Here is a 15,832-nt window from a genome sequence, read left to right on the forward strand (position 1 = left end):
AAAGACTGTTCAGTGCTCCATTCAGTGACCCGAGCCCAGTGGCCACTGTGCAGTAGTTCTGACCATCCTACCAGAGAATCCAACTTTGAAGGTTACTTACTTTTCACTCAGGTTGGCTTTCACAGAGCAGGCTGAGGGTGGAAATGAAGGTTTCATCCCTGTGTGTGGGGTGTTGGACATTGGTGTGCTTTCCATAGTGGGCTTAAAACTTGATGATCCAAAAGTAAAGGGGGCAGCAGGTGCGGCCATGGGGGACGCTGCCAGGGAGCCTTTGGAAGGAGGGGCAAAAGAGAAGGTGGAGGTGCCAGAGCCCACAGGGGCTCGGGAACTGTCAGAGCCCGTGGGATACGGAGGGGGCTCCCCGGTGACAGAAGCAGATGACTTTAAGGATGAAGGGCCAAAGGAGAACATAGAAGGGGCTCCCCCAGCAGACGGCAAAGGGAAGGCGGTGGTAGGAGCAGCAGCAGACACAGGTGCAAGAGACGAAGAGGCTTCTGCTGGAGCATCAAGGTTCTGCGGGGCTTGAGGAGAGGTTGGAGTGCTAGGAAAACTTCCTGCAACAAAAACCAAGGAGAAACAAAAGAACAAAGTTAAATTGGTGGTCGCATGGCAGAGGCAAGGGAGAGAGGGCGGAAGTCAGATAAAGTTGGAAACAGTGTCTGTTAAGAAAACAGAAGGTGTAGCCAGGCGAGGAGACAGAGGCGGGTGGGTCTCTGGCCTACAGAACCAGTTCCAGGACAGCCAGAGCTAGAGAGAAACTCTTGTCTCAAAAAACAAAAGGTGGGACAATTGGTTTCTCCAAGGACTCCACAGGATAAGATGTGTGAAACTTTGCCAGGAGGTGGTGGCGCACGCCTTTAATGCCAGCACTAAGGAGGGAGGCAGAGGCAGCTGAATCTCCGTGAGTTCCAGGCCAACCTTGTCTATAATAAGTTCCAGGACAGTCAGGGCTACACAGAGAAACCTTTTCTCAAAAAAACAAACCAACAGAAAAGGAGGGAATTGAAATTTTAAAGAAGGCCAAAATGGGGACGGGCAGTAAGCTACCAGGACTTCACAGGCAGAAGCACGATAAATTTGCTACCGCAAACTGAAGAGTGAGCTGTCAGCCTCATTCGCATTACTTCATAACCAGGACACAACCCTAGTTCATTCAGGTCTCTGCCTCAGAACACTACTTAAAAGCATTACAAATACATTAAGCAAACAGTGAACTGGCACAGTTGATTAAGATACAGTCAGACAAAGTATTCCAAAATAAAAATAACTGAGGGACATAATAAAATAACTGAGGAAAAAGAACTAAGTTTTAACTCCTAAAAAAGCTGTCAATTGTATTTGTTTTAAGGTTAACAAATTTAAGCAGAAAGACTAATTCACAAAAAGAAACAACTATCCAATCTCTTTAACAACAACAACAAAAAATGTAAATTTAGCCAGGCTTCCTTGCATTAAATCCCAGTACTCCCAGTAGAGGCAGGTAGATCTCTGAGTTGAGGTCACCCTGGTCTGCACAGAGTTCCAGGCCAACCAGGCCTACACTGTGAGACCATGCCTCAAAAACAAAACAGAACAGAACAGAACAAACAATAACAACAACAAAAAACAAAACCAAAAAAGATATGTAAATTTAAAGTTAAGTTTTGACTTCCCTTTAAAATATCACAATTAAAACATGTTGCCCTTGAGAGCAGGTAAAGCCAACCTGCAGCCTCTGCCCGGTGCCACGGATCAAATACACCAAGCAGGACTTTTAGAAAACATTTCGCAACGTGTCTCAAACCCATAAAAATGGCCCCAGTGATCTCTTGCATAAGAATAAATCCTATAAAAATAATTTAAAGAATGAGAAGAAATACAATCTTTTTTCCTTCTTTCTTTTTTGTTCTTTTGATTTTCAAGGCAGGGGGTTTCTCTGCATAGCCCTGGCTGCCCTGGAACTCACTCTGAAGATAAAGCTGGCCTTGAACTCAGAGATCCATCCACCTGCCTCTGCCTCCAGAGTGCTGGAATTAAAGGTGTGCGCTCTCCATCCTGCAAGTAAATACAATCCCAATTTTTTTTTTTAAAAAAAAAAGTCAACGACACAACAGAATGGTTTATTCTTCTGAATAAACCATGAAAATTAGCTATGAACATAAGAAAAGTTTACAGCTTAAATTCAGAATCAGTATGCCATGCTGGGGACAGTGATCTTTGATCTCAGCACTCAGGAGGCAGAGGCAGCTGATCTCTGTGAGTTCCAGACCAGACAGGACTACACAGTAAGATCCCATTAGCAATAGAGCAATATCAAAACACATAAATAAAAATAGAATCAGCATTCCAATGATGTCCACATTTTAACTTTAACTATTAAGCTGTTCATGCAGAAACACTGGGAAGCAGCTCCCCAGAAAAGGCTGATTTAGAATTTGTTTTACTTCCCCAACTTTTTGTAAGGCAATTGTTAATTCAACTACATATTAAATACTTAAAAAAAAATAAATACACTTACAATTTACAATAGTTGGCCTTGGCTATTAGGCTAAATGGAGATTTGTGTTCACGGGAGATACTAAGAGCACTGAGAGGATACAAAAGCGAAAGAAAATGCCACCTTCTGATGTGAACTGTCACTGCCAGAAGAGTATCTAACACTACTCTCAGTAGGCTACTTGAATACCTCTTTTACACAATGGTTATGGAACCAGCAAGAAACACCTTCAAAGAAACATGCAGACATAAATCAATTCAATGCCCGTTAGGATTACACCAGAACATCGTAAAAAAAAAAATTGTGCACACTCCTCCTAGGGCAATTAGAACTGAGTATTCAAAGACCATCACCCTGTTATTTTCTGGCCATTCAAAGCCACATCTTTGGAGCTGCTGTGTAGAAACAAGCAGAACCATCAATGTCTTCCAAACCTAGACTTAGTCATACTGGACGGTACCAGGTCAGACTATCCCCTACTTTCATTACTCCATTTTTGCTGTTACCTCTGCACTAGATGAGAAGGAAGGAGAAAAGTTTCTAGAAAAAGCTAATGGCCACTACCCCATGATGGTTCAGTCCCTCATGCAAAATAGTACTGAGAGAAATACCCATCCTACAGGTGTCAAGCAGACAGGCTGCCCTGCTCACTACAGACAGACTAGGGAAGCTAGGTATAAGTGCTCATGAAAATCGTGAGGGCAGAACATAATGCAGAGAGTACACCCATGGGTAGCCAAAGTTCAGTACAGCACCACCGTCTATGCCAGCATCCTGGTGGATTAGCTGGGGTCACACAGCAGTTGAAAGGCCCCAATTACCTCAGTGCTCAGTGATGTATGAGCCACTCAGGCTTACAGAGCAACATGAAAACATCACCAAGCATAATCAGCCATATCCCGCCCTAATGGTCAGAAGTCTTTAGGCAGAACTAGCGACATTATGGGCATTTTAGCTACACAAGAAGAAAAGTATCAGTATCTTTTCACAGAGCTCAAGAAAAAAATTTCAATATATGGGAAAAAAAAAGCACTTCTAACAAGTTAAGACACTTTTTTCTCACAAATGATATAAAGCTGTTAAAATAAAAAGACGTTCATAATACAAACTAACACCTCCGTATGTGCATGAAGATTCCACCCCAAAATGCTGACTATGCTCCTCCTTGACGGTCTATGGAATCTGTTCTTGGGTTTTCTAATTTTTCTGCAACACAACATGACTGACCTTTCTCTGTCAAGTACAGTAAGGGCTGGAGAAAGAAGGCAGGGCTGAAAGGAGGTTAAAGACGTGCACACTTGTTCCAGGACCTCAGGCCAAGCCTTCCCACGGCAGACCGCCCTATGGAGATGACCACATACAGACAGAGGCTCACACCTGATGACTTGGGCAGTCGCTCTCCTTCTATTGAGACCAGCTCCAAGGTCTTGATTAGGGACCGAACCCCAGGATTTTGATTGATCATATAAAATGGACAAAGCACACCATCTGTTGAAAGTAACAGGAGAACCGGAGCAGCAGGAAGAGTCTTTTCATCGTCTGTCAAAAAAGAAAACAAAGGTTTAAAAGGCCAGGTCCATTTTCAGATGGAGGTCTAGAAGGGCAGCTGTCCTGCTTATTAAGGTCTTGAGGGGCTCCGTTCAACAGCAGCTGACCAGATGTGAACAGCCTTCCATGCAGCAGCTACAGCAAGAGCGCCTAGCACTCCTGACACTACATTCTGCTGGGCCCTGGACACTCCAGCAGTCCAGGACTCCCCAGTTTCCCTCCATTCAGGAAGTAGGGCTCAGCACGATCCTAAAGCGTGATTCTAAAACCCAGAGTCAGTTATCGAGGGTGAAAGCGCAAAGAACCGAGAAGCAGAGCAGTCAGCCACCAGAGACTTCACCTCTATGACATCTCAGACCCAACTCCATGAACCCTAAAGACTGAATGGGTGCTAGATCCTGTCTCCACCAGCCTTATATTCCTGTCTCCACCTCCCTAGTGCTGGGATTAAAGGCATGCACCACCACTGCATAGCTCTGTTTCTCTATTTTTAGACTAGTTCAATCTTGTACTGCCCAGTGTGACCTCAAACTCCTCATCTTCCTGTTTCCCCAAGTGCCTGGCCTCTATGGTTAACTAGTGACTAGCTCTACCCTCTGATCTCTAGACAGCTTTATTTGTCAGAACAAAATATATAACTACTTCAACAAGATAGGAGTCTCTGCCCGGGCAGTGGTGTCTCACATCTTTAGTCCCAGCACTCAGGAGGCAGAGGCAGGAGGATCTCTGTGAGTTCGAAGTTAGCCTGGTCTACAAGAGTGAGTTCCAGGACAACTAGGGCTGTTACACAGAGAAATCCTGTCTCAAAAAAAATAAAAAAAAAAAGTAGGGGTCTCTGGTCTCTGGTCAATGCTGGTTTCGGGACTGAACTGAAAAGATGGTGCATGCACACGCGCGGACACACACGCATGCATGCACGTGTACATACACACACACACAGTAAGTTAAGCTACTTTATACTCATTCATAATTTAATTTTAAGTACACAAGAGTATCAGAGTGCAAGACCATCAGACCAAATGTGCCTACCAAACCAGAGAAAGGACAAGGACTCAGGCCTGACCAGGATAGAGCCATATGGTCAAGTTCAAGCAGGCAAATACTCTTCAGGGCCTCATCACACCTCGGTCACTGTAGTCGCACTGCTGACCTCCACAGGGAAAAGGAATTCTCAGAGAACATGCTCAAGCCCCATGTGGAAAACATGAGCTTGAAGCTCTGCTCCCTCATCCTTCCCGTAACTGAGGACCGGGTGCACTGCCAGCTGACAGCGACACTCCTTGTAAGGTCACGAGGGAACCAGATATTACCTGCTCAATCTAGGGAGACACGTGAACTGTGTCTGACTGTGGTTTCATTAGTGAGTAGCCACCTTTGGGCAGCTTCACACTGCCATGATGCACCCTCCACCACTCTGCGGGTATAATTGTATCAATGGCTTCTAAGTACCAACCATTAGAGGACAGCCATTTCTACAGCAATCACTAGACAACACTCACTGATGGCGACTTCTACTTCATTGGTATAATCTATGGCAACGCCCATGGGCAAGGAGTCATCACTCTTGTCTGTCACAGGCAGTTCAGCTCTACTAGAGTCCTCCAGTAGCCAAGATTCCCAATTATTCTGAAAAGAAAGGAAGGAAAAAAGGACAAACACAAAGAGGTATATTGTTTAGCATTTTGCACTGCTTCTTCTCAGCACTGCTCCAGAGAACACCTGGCATGGGTCAGCTTCCTGTGCTGAAGGGGGACTCTGACCCCTGGCCTGGAACAACATCTCTAAGTCAAGAGTACCCCAGCATCTGTGACCTGACTTCTCCACCTGCCCCTGGTGTATCTGCCCCATCTTCTAAGCTCCAGGCTGCCTACCACAATTTGGCAGTTTCTAAACATGCAGGTGCCTATGCCACTAGTCACTGAGGCAGAAGACAACTGGGCCTGTCTTCTTGTCTCCCACTGGCCAGTTCTGCTGCTTACACTCGAGAAACTTCTACATCTTCCCAGTCACATCCCTCTTGCTCCTGTTTTCGTAGCTGGGCTCCATTCTATTCAGCAAATAAATCCTGAGTCTTATGATTCATTAACATTCTGTTTAGATTTTTGTCGTGGCCAACTGGGCAGCATGGGTCAGAGGAAACAGGAGACAAGTAATGAAACTAGGAAAACAGCTGTTCCAGCCCGGAAGAGTACACACTCATACTACATGGCTGTATTCATGGACAGGAGTATTCAAGGTACAGTCACAAGGCTGCAAACCAAGCTGACTCTAACTCTTAAGTAAGCCTCCAAGCAAAACAAAAGGGATCTGAAAACATTACAGGGCAGCATGCAGAGAGTAGCAGTGTGGTGACCGCCAACAGAAGCCGGCAAGAACAGCTGAAAAGGCACCATGAAAATGGGCCGAGTGGAACGAGAAGAGACACCAAGGTTGGGGTGCAGCGTGGTGAGCATGCACAAAGCTCTGGGTCCAATCTCCAACATCGTAAAGCCATGTGTAAGAGGGAGGGGGAAGGGAGAAGCTGTTGCCCGAGGCGTTTTATCCTTTAACCTTTGCACTAAAAGCTCCGTGAAAGGAACATGCATTACATCTTAACTGCCACCTCCCGCGACCTCTCTCAAAACAGCGTCATTCAACACAAACTGACAAAAAAGCAGAAATTTACCTGATCACTTTGTCGAGCAAGGATGCTAACTTCTGTTGAGGCTGCAGATGCTGCCAGCACTAAATCCCTTAAGAACAAGACCAAAAAGCCATTACATTCAAGTCTACCAGCAGCTCGAGCCTGACTGGGTCTACAGTACAACACAGGGCAAAGTTTCCTAGCAGGCCGAAGAGAAGATGGAAGGTACTTGATGTAGTGCTGGGCTTTTTAGTTTCAAAAAGCCCTCGAAAACCTACCCACTACTATCCATGTAAGGACAAGGGGACACACAGAATCAAGTCTGGGCTCACAAGAATCCTGCCTCACAGCAGGGAAATCCAGCTCAAGAAGAAGCTCCAATGGACTCTCAGAGGTACGCTGCTCTTGGAGAAACTCTGAATGGGTTCCTTAAGTATCAGCATTTTAAACCCAGGGGACAGCTGATGCCTGCAATTCCAGTGCTCAGAAGGCTGAGGCAGGAGGAGCACAGTCTGAGCTACAAATGACTCTTTTTCAAAACAATCAGTACTGTCACTGTCGGCACTCACTGCAGTTGAGAAAATTGGACTTCATGATGCTGGGTGTTATTGTGCACACCTTTAATCCTAGCCCCAACCCTGGAGGCAGAGGCAGGCAGACCTGAGTTTGAGGCTGGCCTGGTCTGTACGGTGAGTCCAGGACAGACAGGACTAACAGTGAGACCTTGTTTCAAAGAAACAAAACAGGTGGGGGAGGAGTGGGGGCACATTTATTGGACTTTGCAGATTAGTACACACTGACTATAAATAAATCAGGATTGGGAAGTAGACATCATAGCCATGAGGACATTATTACATCAGCTGACAATACACTGAGGCCTATCAGCCTGTACTTTGCTCCCTACGGGAACTCAGTGACTGATGTGTGTGTTCTGACCGCGGCACGGATCTCTGCTCACCACTCCTCGATGTAACTGAGGTAGTAATGATGCTGACGCTCTGTGCAGCTGCTGTAGCAGGGCTCCATAAAGTTCACAAATATCTCTGGGTGCTTTTCTTCTTTTTTCTATAAACAAGAGGAGGGGAGAGAAATCTTATGTGCAAATTCTCTGGACTCCTACCCAGCTCACAGTCTCAAAACAAAACCACTTAAGCTTAATCAGAAACTTGTTGCAATTTCTGTGCACAAACATAGGGATGAGCTCTGAAGGGCACTCATAGGAATAGGAACCCCATCACCAGGCAAGTCGAAGAGGAACTGAGTTCTGCCAGAGCCTGCCACAGGACAGCCTTTGTGCTACCTGGTTTTCCCACCTGCGTGGCAGAGCCACAAGCTTCCTTAGTCCCGAGTGCTATGAAGACGGTGTCATCAAGCACTCTCAGTCTACGGCAGGAGGCCCCAGCACTCGGCCAGCAGTGCTGTCAATGCTACTCCCAAGGAAGGGGAGTTACTAAGACTGCCAAAAAAATCTCAATGAATGTAATTTTAAACTGAACCTCAGCAGACAACCAAGAGTTACTATAACAACCTGGCATGGTGCTCACCCTTGTAAGCCTAGCATTGGAAGGCTAAAGCAGGAGGACTGTTGAAAACTTCAGGCCATCCTGGGATACAGAGTGTGTTCCAGTTCACCCTGGCTACAGTGTAAATGATCCTATCTCAAAAAGAAAAAAAATATGAAAAGAAAAAAATTCACGAAGACACCTTTTCCCATACTGGCAAGGACTAAAATGTGAGCCCACCACACACTAACCCCATGCTGGGAGCCCTGGTAGTAGTGAGACATAACTAGTACAATTCTCCTAAAATAGACAGGCATGCTTTCTAAAGCTTATCAGAGGCACACATCAACTGGGCACAATGGAATGTGCATATAATTCCAGCAGCTGGGAGGTAGAGGCAAAAGAATTGTGAGTTCATGGCCAAATTGAACTCTTTAGCAAGAAAACCAAGGGCTAGAGACATAATCTAGTGACAGAACGCTGGCTTGTACGTATGTGGCACGGATTAAATCCTTAACATCAAAAAACAAACAACAAAACCCCTACAAGGAAAAAAAAAGGGCAGCTATCCTGACCTACAGATTTCATTTCTCAATATGTATATTAAAAAATACACAGAATCACCACACAGCATAGACAGAAAATGATCTCTTGGAAACATGGACATAGAGCAGCACAGAAAGAACCAAATCCATCCCACATTGTTCTTACAGAACAAGGCTGCCAACAAACATCACTAACGGACATGAGAGGCTCCCAATAAAGCCAAGAGTAGAAAGACCCTTCTGTTTGATTTTGACATTTCCTGACCCAGCACTTAAGAGAAGAGCAGGAGGATTAAGAGTTTGAGGACTAGAGCTGGAGAGATGACTCAGTGGTTAAGTGCACTGGCTGCTCTTTCAGAGGACCCAAGTTCAATTCCAGCACACACATGGTGGTACAGGAAGTCCTTCTATATACTGGTTAATGAATAAAAAGACTGCTTTGGCCTGTGATAGGGTAGAGTAGAGCTAGGCAGGAAAACTAAACTGAATGCTGGGAGAAAGAAGGTAGAGTCACAGAAGCCATGTAGCTGTCCATAGGAGACAGTAGCGCTGGAACCTTGCCAGTAAGCCATAGCCATGCGGCGATACATAGATTAATAGAAATGGATTAATTTAAGATAGAAGAGTTAGCCAGAAATACTCTTAAGCTATTGGCCAAGCAATGATTCAAATAATATAGTTTCTGAGTGATTATTTCAGGACTAAGCGGCCAGGAACAAACGAGCAGCCTCCAAAAACAACATGGCAGCTCACAACTGTCTGTAACTCCAGTTTTTTGGGATCTGATATCTTCACGCTAATGCACATTAGAAAAAAAAAGCTAAATAAATTATTTTTTAAAAAAGTCTGAGGACCAACTGGACTATCCCATGAGCCCCTGTCTCCAAGATAGAAAACAGAGTGGAGAACTGAAAATCTGTGTACAAAAATATCAAGTTGTTTTTGAATGGTAGGATTAAAATTCTTTCTTTCTTAAGCAGAGGAGTAAACAGACTTATTAAGGAAGAACTGGAAAAAACTCCCAATAGTAGAAGTTCTAAAGGAGGAACACTAAATAATGTTGTTTGTTTGTTTTTCAAGATGGCCTTTTTAGGTGTCTTTTTCTATAATATTTCTAAGTAATCTTGTGGATCGCACTTTCTTCTCTCCTTGACTCTGACTACAGATTTTTAACTCCCCCATTCATCAGCACATGGGATCCTTAAAAGCCTGACCTGGTCCCCTGTATCCTCAGCTTTAAAGCAGTGCCCAAACTACCTGTACCTCATAGTAGGGCCAGGCAGTAGTGTCCACGCCTTTCATCCCAGCACTAGGGAGACAAAGGCAAGTGAATGTTTGTGAGTTCGAGGCCAGCCTAGCAGAGCAAGTTCCAGGACAGCCAGGGCTACATAGAGAAACCAGGTCTCAAAACAGACACACACACACACACACACACACACACACACACACACACACACACACACATCAAGCCTGTGGCGGTCTGAAGGAGACTCTGGCTACCTCTCCAGACAGACAGGATGTCTGTCTCCTGCCATCATGAGCACGGACTAACCTTGAAAACTATAAGCAAGACCCCAAGATTGCTTTCTTTTGTAAGACTTGCCCTGGTCATGGTGCCTTTTCACAGCAAGAGAACAGTAACAAAGTCAGTGCTCTAAATGGACACCATCATTTTCGTCCCAGGCCCACAGTATAACATTGAAACCTTACACCTGACTCGACAATCACAGTCAATAAGGAAAAGGATTTAATTCTAAGTTAGCTTATTAGACAACTTCTGTGACTCTCAGAAAACAAAGTTCTTTTCACATGCTTACCGGGAGTAAAGCCATCACCACATCTGGACAGGTTTCCAAGGCCCCGTCTGCACCAGCATAGACTATCATGAAGACATAGGTACCAATCCACAGCACATCCAGAACTGAAAAACATACACCCCTGATTCCTAGGTCACCAATCTCAGCAAGAAGATACAGCTAAATGCATCTATGTTTGGAATAGTTACCACATGCTACAAGAGTTAACTTAGACAAAGAAAGAAAAGTACTACGGCTTTTAGCAAAGGTTCATACTCCATTGAATAAGGATAATTCACAGATACGAATGTATCAATTAGCCCAGTTTCTTAAAAATAGTGGGTTTTCTACAGGATTATTATTAGGGAAAAGGAAGAATTCTTGTAAAAATGCGAGATCTATTTCAAGCTATTATACTGAGTAACGCATGACACTGAGAAACTGGCTTCTACCCTCTCCTGAGCAGGGACAGAGGGTCTCAAATGGCTAGAATGGCTGCAATAGCGCCCAGAGAATAAGCAAAGCAGTTGTTACCTCTCACAGGATGATCTGACTCATAAAATGGAGGACATGGAATGACCTTTTTTTCCTGCAAAGTCTGAAAGAGATTTGAAAAATGTCAAATGAAACAATGCTTAAATCAATTTAACTCAAATCCAATCAGATCACCTAGAAGCTGATGTTCTAACCCCCTCCACACTCCCATCTACTCCTAGCACCAAGGAAATGCTGGAGCTGAGGAGATGCTCGATGCAGCAGCACTCACAGTGCACAGCTATCAGTACTGAGGCACACGCCCATCAGTAAGATCACCGAGTCCGTCTACACAGTAGACTACCACAGAGCCTCCAAGGAGAGAAAAGCTGCCTGCATAGAACTGAAAAGAAAACCTCAGTATACTAAGCTTTTAAAAATAAAAAAGTAAGCCGGGTGGTGGTGGGGCATGCCTTTAATCCCAGCACTCGGGAGGCTGAGGCAGGTCTTGTGAGTTCAAGGCCAATCTGGTCTACAAGAGCTAGTTCCAGGACAGGCTCCAAAGCTACAGAGAAACCCTGTCTCAAAAAAAAAAAAAAAGAAAAAAAAAAGAAAAAGAAAAAGAAAAAGGAAAACTGGCAATATGAAGCTCGGGGAAACAGCGCATGGCGCAGGAGCACATTTTACTTTACAGGAAAACAAAACAGTGCATTTCCACACCACCATACCAGCGGTTTGCATGAGCAAACATAAGAGGGAGGAGGCCTGAATACTCGGGACAATGGAGTCTCTGGAAAGACAGGGGACATAGCAAAGAGGGCAAATCTCTTCTTCATTTATGGAGAGATTGATTACAATGAATATAAATTCCTTTTTGTTTATTTTGTAGTGCTAAGGATGGGACCCAAGGCCTCACGCTAGCCAAGCACTCTAACACTAAGATGTTCCCAATCACAATGACTTATTCATAGCAAAAAGGAAAAAAAAAGTCACAAAGATGTTCCAAACCACCCCCAACAATGGTAACTTATAGGAAAAGTTCTCAGGTGCAAAGCAGGAACTCACAGGAAGGTACTGGACCACGGTTCCATTCCGCTTTCCTACAGCCAGCTGCTTTCCCTTGGGGCTCCAGCACACTATGAAGAGAATGCCACCAATTAAAAACCCAGTGAAAAGAAAGCAGCCCCAATATCTAGACAGCAACATAAGCACCCCAAAAGAGATCATCCCAAGAAGAGTGGAGAAAGTACAACCAGTTTAACAATACAAGCCAATGACTACTTACCAGTGGAACTTTGCAAGACAAGAATGAAGGTGTTTAAATGATTAGGAATCACCCTGATGTTTCTGTTTGTTACTTCTAGTGCTTTTCATAGAGGTACAAATGACTTCCAGATGGCTACTCAGCAACAATTATTCTCAAAAATCCAGTTTTAAATGAGCTGTGCTCAAGTATTTCTTTCTCTCAATAGCCCAAGCACATTCAAATTAATTCATATAAGCCGTTTGGTTTCAAGACCATTAACTATAAAAATAAAGGATATTCTCAATTTCTACGCTCTCCCCATCCCCAGCAATCCACACAAAACAAGGAAGGTCATCCAGAAATTAATTTTTAAATAGCTTGTCATCATTGTACTTTATGGGCGGGAAGCCTTTATTACCCACCGCATGTAACTGCTGCTGAGGGCGGAAGAGTGGAACACACTTTCACCACATCTGTAACTTGCAGGACAGCAATACTGCCATCAGCCAGACAAACTGCTACCATGGAAGGGACAGTGGGGTTCCACTTCATATCAGTCACCATCCCGTCTGCATCCTTGGAAAGCTTGTGATAGGCAAATGGACGCTTCAGTGGCTTTGCCTTAAAATAAGGGTACAAATGCAAAATAAATTAAGAATCACAAAGGCACTTAGGATTCAGAGGAAATGACTGAATATGCATCCTTTCTTAAATCAAACTCTCTAGTTCTTCATAACCAAGGGAAAAAAGAAGGGCTTGCATAGCAATCTATTAGTCACAGACAATTCAGTGGAACTGAGAAAGGCCATCAGCTACTTTACTATGCTCAAAGGGACTGCTGATCGGGATACGCAAAGCAGGAGTCTCGGATCTGTTTAACGACCCTGGCTAGGCTTTTAGATTCCTTTCTTTGGTTTCGGGTGGGAGTGAGCTTTATTTGTTCTGCTTTCTGAGGCAGGTTCTTTAGCCTGTCCTGGTCTCAAATTCACTATCTGCCTTCTGTAGTCTAGGGACTACAGGTGTGTGCTAGCATGCTTGGCCAGTGTCTGTCTGTCCATCTGTAAATGAAGACATTGTACCTACTATAGGAAGCATGAAAAAGACAAGCCACACAAACACCTAATCCCAAACATAAAGCCAGCATTCTACACTGCTACTGCCTCAGGAGAGACCCTGCATCAGGAGAGACCAGATCAAACAACACTGACACCAACCTTCTCCATTAGTTCCATGTCTGTCACAGGACAAATCTCTAAGCTTTCTCAAGTAACATTCTTGTGTGTAAACAAGAAATGTTACCTTGATACAGGGCTTAGTATAAAATAATTTGCTAAAATACTTTCTGTTTCAAAGACTTACGAGTCTATATTTAAGAAATATTTTTGTGACCTATATTTTAATCCAGAAAGACTTCACATGTCAACCTGAGATGCATCTGTCAGTCAAAAGGAAACTACTCCAATTCCCCAAACTGCAAATATCCAGAAATGGGTTCAACCAGGATGATAGGAGGATTTCTGCTGGTTAGATTAAGAGCCAGCATTCCTCAGAACTTCTGAAACTGGTTCCCATCTGCCAAAAGGAGTCATTTCCCTTACCTCCAAAGAGGTACATCTCACCTTTGGTGCCTATTAGCATATCAGAGCTCATGCTGGCTTCCAGGTTCCTTCAGTATCATAAGTACCTGTTACACATTTCAAAGCCCATGCTAACACCTAACCTCTTCCCCTATCCTAAATTCCCTACAGTTCACAGACTCCACCACCCCCAAGCTACCCCGTCTCCTTCTAAGTCTGCTATTCCCAGTCTGCTCTCTCCCCTCTACACACACTATTTTCTCTATTCTCTCGCCACATCCTGTCTGCAGGCCATGTTCAGTCTATTTCCTTCTCTCTACGCTCTGGACTCTTCACTCCCTTCTATCTACAACAGAAACGTTCCCCCCAGCCATGCCATGGAGCAGCCCTGTCATCAGTTTATGCAGTTTCCAGGTTAGATTATCTAGGAGGAAATCTCTTCGTTCCATGTTGAAAATACAGTTCACAGTTACAGTAGCTTACCTGATTTGAAAAGGTGCGGACATCAAAAAAAGCTACAAGGGAGCCGTATTCACTGGACACCATGCATGCAGAGAGCGTGAGGTTGTCACAGCTCAGTGCCAGGTGATGGACTGGGAATTTCAGAGGGACAGTCAAGCCCTGGACGGTCTCAACTACAAAAACACAAGAAACAAAGCAAAAAACAGATTGTTCTAGGCACACAGCCACAATCCTTTATCCAAGTCAATTATGAAACATTTTGCTATCTCCATAAACATATACCCTTGGATCCTTAGTTATAGAAACTAATTTTAACTTTCCTGATAACTGGTTTTCTCTCTGTCTTTCTTTTTTTCCCCCAGACAGGGTTTCTCTGTGTATCCCTGGCAGTCCTGGAACTCACTCTGTAGACCAAGCTGGCCTTGAACTCACAGAGATTCACCTGCCTCTGCCTCTGCCTCTGCCTCTGGGGTTGGGGCTGGATTAAAGGCGTGGGTCACTACTGTCCAGCTTAACTTTCCTATAAGGAGGTAATGATGCATTAAATATTCCAAGACTTCCTATTGCCCTTGCTGAAGAGGCTTTTGCTACAATGCCCCAAATACACATTTCCATCTGTTGGGTTGGTTCTGTCATGCCTTCTCCTAGGCAGCCAGAGTTCAAGTTCAACTGAGCAAAAGAAAAACATGGCACAAGAATGGATCTTAGAGAACAGGTCACAGAAACAGAAGCACAGAGGGTTAAAGAGAAAACTCAGAAAGGCGGGGTTTTTGGCACCCTACTCTGCAAGGCAATCTTAAGCATAAAAGTAATTTTAACTTTCACATTAAAATTGTGTCTCGGGGGGCTGGAGATATGGCTCAGTGGTTAAGAGCACTGGCTGCTCTTCCAGAGGTCCTGAGTTCAATTCCCAGCAACCACATGGTGGCTCACAACCATCTTTAATGATATCCGGTGTCCTCTTCTGGTGTGCGGGCATACATGGAGGCAGAATGTTGTATACATAATAAATAGATACATACATACATACATACACACGCTAAAAAAAAATAAAATAAAATTGTGTCTCGGAAAGGAAATAAGTCGATTAGCATGCCACCACAGGCCATCTCTGCTATACAACATATCAAAGTGCTTACCAATTTTATTGGGATCATCTCCAGGTTTGTTCTGGATAAGAAGGCTTTTGGTAGGAAAAACACACAAGCCATTGGTACCACCAGCAAAGAGCATACCATACTTATTGGATATGGCAAGCACACTCGAGCGCTCCTTGGGCAACTCCTCAGGAGAGTCAAAGATCCTTACTTTCTTCAATGCTCTAAACTGAAAGTCCTGTTTTGAGGGGTGAAACAAGATCAATTTCCAGGAAGGAAGAAATTAAGTTATGTTTACTATTACAGTCCATAAACACAATTTCAAAATAACAAAATGCACTATTACCCTGAGGCCAACAATTTTCTGTTTTTAGACTCTCTGTATTTTTGGTGATGCATGGCTTAATATTCATTAACATTTGTTGAATGAAATACACAGGGCTGGATAGAGGACTCAGGGGTTAAGATCACTAGCTGCTATTCCAA

At 44.1% G+C, this 15,832-nt stretch overlaps 1 protein-coding gene across 2 annotated transcripts in view; it reads right to left on the minus strand.

Annotated features, from left to right (window-relative positions):
- Positions 1 to 15,832, minus strand: part of Nup214 (nucleoporin 214) — an 80,529-nt gene that overhangs the window by 63,050 nt on the left and 1,647 nt on the right. For both annotated transcript variants that reach the window (XM_048432050.3, XM_048432049.3), the window contains exons 2-12: positions 15,389 to 15,584; positions 14,271 to 14,422; positions 12,633 to 12,831; positions 12,030 to 12,100; positions 11,025 to 11,088; positions 10,512 to 10,615; positions 7,606 to 7,712; positions 6,690 to 6,756; positions 5,524 to 5,650; positions 3,854 to 4,015; positions 101 to 554 (exon numbers count right to left, since the gene is read on the minus strand). In XM_048432050.3, coding sequence (XP_048288007.3) covers positions 101 to 554; positions 3,854 to 4,015; positions 5,524 to 5,650; positions 6,690 to 6,756; positions 7,606 to 7,712; positions 10,512 to 10,615; positions 11,025 to 11,088; positions 12,030 to 12,100; positions 12,633 to 12,831; positions 14,271 to 14,422; positions 15,389 to 15,584 — 1,703 coding nt within the window. The remainder of the gene's footprint in view (positions 1 to 100; positions 555 to 3,853; positions 4,016 to 5,523; positions 5,651 to 6,689; positions 6,757 to 7,605; positions 7,713 to 10,511; positions 10,616 to 11,024; positions 11,089 to 12,029; positions 12,101 to 12,632; positions 12,832 to 14,270; positions 14,423 to 15,388; positions 15,585 to 15,832) is intronic.

Source organism: Myodes glareolus, chromosome 21, assembly GCF_982192425.1.
Source record: "Myodes glareolus chromosome 21, mMyoGla1.1, whole genome shotgun sequence".
In the NCBI taxonomy this organism is placed as follows: Eukaryota; Metazoa; Chordata; class Mammalia; order Rodentia; family Cricetidae; genus Myodes; species Myodes glareolus.